Source organism: Rhagoletis pomonella, unplaced genomic scaffold (genome assembly GCF_013731165.1).
Source record: "Rhagoletis pomonella isolate Grant_MI unplaced genomic scaffold, Rhpom_1.0 Rhpom_scaffold_00003, whole genome shotgun sequence".
In the NCBI taxonomy this organism is placed as follows: domain Eukaryota; kingdom Metazoa; phylum Arthropoda; class Insecta; order Diptera; family Tephritidae; genus Rhagoletis; species Rhagoletis pomonella.
The window spans coordinates 60,405,141-60,408,090 of record NW_023458557.1 but is presented as its reverse complement, the minus strand read 5'-3'; the positions used below and the strand labels follow the sequence as shown (position 1 = coordinate 60,408,090).

The following is a 2,950-nucleotide window of genomic DNA, read 5'->3' as shown; positions in this document are numbered from 1 at the left end:
TGCGCTCTCAGTTTCCCCTTTCTAACAAGTTTATTGGCTATAAGAACACCAAAACGTGATAGTTAGTACAAACTGGTACAACTATCGCATACAAGGACGCTACTAATAATACAAGGCTCGATAAACTGACAGTTATCTCTCTCGCACCGCTCCCTTAAGGGCTGACTATAATAGGTTCTTTCCCGTACGCAACGTGGGATCCCGCGGGTGCCCAAAACAGCCCAGAAATTATTCCCGTACTCAACAAAATGGGTAATAGAGAGCGAAAATTGGAACGTATTGGATCGTAAGTGTCTTCTTCTTCCTGTCCGAAATAGCCCGGACTTTTTCTCCGGGTAAAATTGGATAAAGCGTCAAAGTGCATATCAGCTGTTTTGTGTTTACATGTTGCCTGCATTTACTTGGTGCTTTTAAGGAATAGTGAATGTATTTTCAATCTTTATATTCTTAAAATCAAATTTGTGAAATAAAAATTCAATTTCCATAAGTTTGCATTTAAGTGACAAAAACAAAAACAACGCGAATCGGCTGTTTCTAAAATTCCGGGCACGAAGTGTGGTTTTTTGGACTATGTTCCATTTTTGGAAGTCAACTTTTCGCTTATTCTCAAATTACCGAATCCGGTTCGGATTGTTAGGGAAAGAACCTAATATGAATAAGCTGCCGTAACTGACTGTCAGAAAATGAACGAAAAGTCTGTCAAATGCATAAGCAACGTGGTGTAGACTTTTAGGTGGCTATATTTTACTTACATGTGTTCAGTGTTGCCAAATTTTTGATTTTTTGTCCAAAATCCCCAGAAAAAGTTACCGAATTCAACAAACAACGACCAAAATTATTTTAAACTAAATTAAACTAAAATTTCAGAGCACTTTAAAATCCACATTTATCCAGTTATGACCAATATATACTCATACATATGTCAACAAGTGGCCGAAAATATCTTAAAAATGGAATGCTTGAAAGCAATCCCGAAAGCTTTCGTCTCAGATATAGACAAAGGGAAGTCCCCTACTGAATGCCGTAGCCGAAACTAACACATTCTCATTTATCTTACTAAAAATTAAATGACTATCACTGTTCTTGTAAGGATATTTACATAGAATTCTACTCATTTGGTTGCCGGGTTACGTCGGAATATTGATAGCAATTTCAAAACTAACTAACTGTCAAGGAAAGGTAAGACCAACCACAACCATCTACAAAAGGACTTGGTAGATAAAACAATATTTTTTACCCAAAATCACCAGAAAAAGTTACCAAATTCAACAAAAATTTACCAAACTTATTTAAACTAAACTAAAATTTCGGAGCACTTTAAAATCCACATTTGTCCAGTTATGACCAATATATACACATACATATGTCAACAAGTGACCGAAAACATCTCAAAAATTCAATGCTTGAAAGCAATCCTGAAAGCTTTCGACTCAGATATAGACAAAGGGAAGTCCCCTACTGAACGCCGTAGCCTTTTGAACGTACATACATATTTACATAGAATTCTATTCATTTGGTTGTCGGGTTACGCCGGAATATTGATAGCAATTGCAAAGCTAACTAACTGTCAAGGAAAGGTAGGACCATCCACAACCTTCTACAAAAGGGCTCGGTAGATATAACCATAGCCACTATCAAGCAGTTTGTTGTAGATCACACAATTAAGCTCGGAACACTTTGACGACAGCAGCGACAAGCAGCATCTGTTAAATTTTAAATACACACGTTCTTACGGACACAATTATTTTGACGACAGCACGACATCTTGGCTGCAGGACTGCAATTGTCGACGTCGCCAAATTAAATCTATTTCTAATTTTGCCGGCGACAATGAGTAGATGTAGTGCTGCAAAATTAAATTGTCGCAAAATTAATCACATATTCTTGATTGTTCATGTTTTTCTTATTTACTTAAATAAAAATACACAATTTGTGAAATAAATATACCAAAATGTCAAACTTTAAAATCAGCTCTTTGCTATGTCGCTGAGGCCTTCAAAATGTTTAAGAAGCTGGCTTCAAGGCGACATTTGTCGACAAAATGATGTCGCTGTCGTTACGTCGTGAAGTTGCAGTCGTCAAAGTGTTCCGAGCTTTATAGTAACCTCGGAACGCCGAAGAACTGTACGCCTTACGAAACTTTCAGGATTACCTGGTATTTCTGTAAAAGGAAACGCTTACGGTCCATTTCCTAATGTTGAACCAGAACTTGTTTTGATCTATGCTACATGTAGGACTGAATCGAAAAAGTTACCAAGTTGAAAAATAAGTTACCAAATATGATAAAGTTTATCATATCATTGATAAACGAAGAAAAAAATTACCAATTTCGGTAAAAAATGGCCAAAGCGGCAACACTGCATATTTTACATATGTACATACATACATACGAGTACAAACAGCTGATTCCGTACGGAAGGTGCGACCAGTATCGCTCTTTCCTTAAGCAAATGACGTTTGACGAAACTTGATGTTAAGTACATTATACAGCCCAATCCTAAATATTCTCGCGGAATTTCTCCTTTGCGAATTTTAAAATCCTCTAAGAAAAAATCCTCCAATTCTAAATTGTCGGGGAGAAGGATTTTTGAGGAGTAGGATTTTTTCTCTTTCTATCTTTCGAAATCAGCTGTTATGCTTATTGTTGACAATTTTTCGATAATTTGCCAATGTGATTTTTGCATGTTTTGGCGAAACTTTATTAATTGTGGTTGATTCGGAAACTTAAAAATGAATAGCTTAGCGTTAAATATGTTAGTGAGAGAAATTAGTGAGGAAGAAAGGCAACAAACAAACGCGCAACGAGTGGCGAGGAGGAAACTGCGCGACTTGATGAACCCCTTGGAGTTGCCTCAACCTTTGTGAGTAAAGGAGTTCAAAAATATGTGTTAAAACAACTAACTATTTCGTTTTCTACTTCTATAAATAGATTTGAAAAGTATTTCAGGTT

General features: G+C 36.4%; 1 protein-coding gene across 1 annotated transcript in view; it reads left to right on the top strand.

The window, feature by feature from the left end:
- Positions 1–2,451: 2,451 nt before the first annotated feature.
- Positions 2,452–2,950, top strand: part of LOC118735333 — a 17,981-nt gene continuing 17,482 nt past the window's right edge. The window contains exon 1 of the mRNA XM_036465026.1: positions 2,452–2,861. Coding sequence (XP_036320919.1) covers positions 2,731–2,861 — 131 coding nt within the window. The 5' untranslated portion in view covers positions 2,452–2,730. The remainder of the gene's footprint in view (positions 2,862–2,950) is intronic.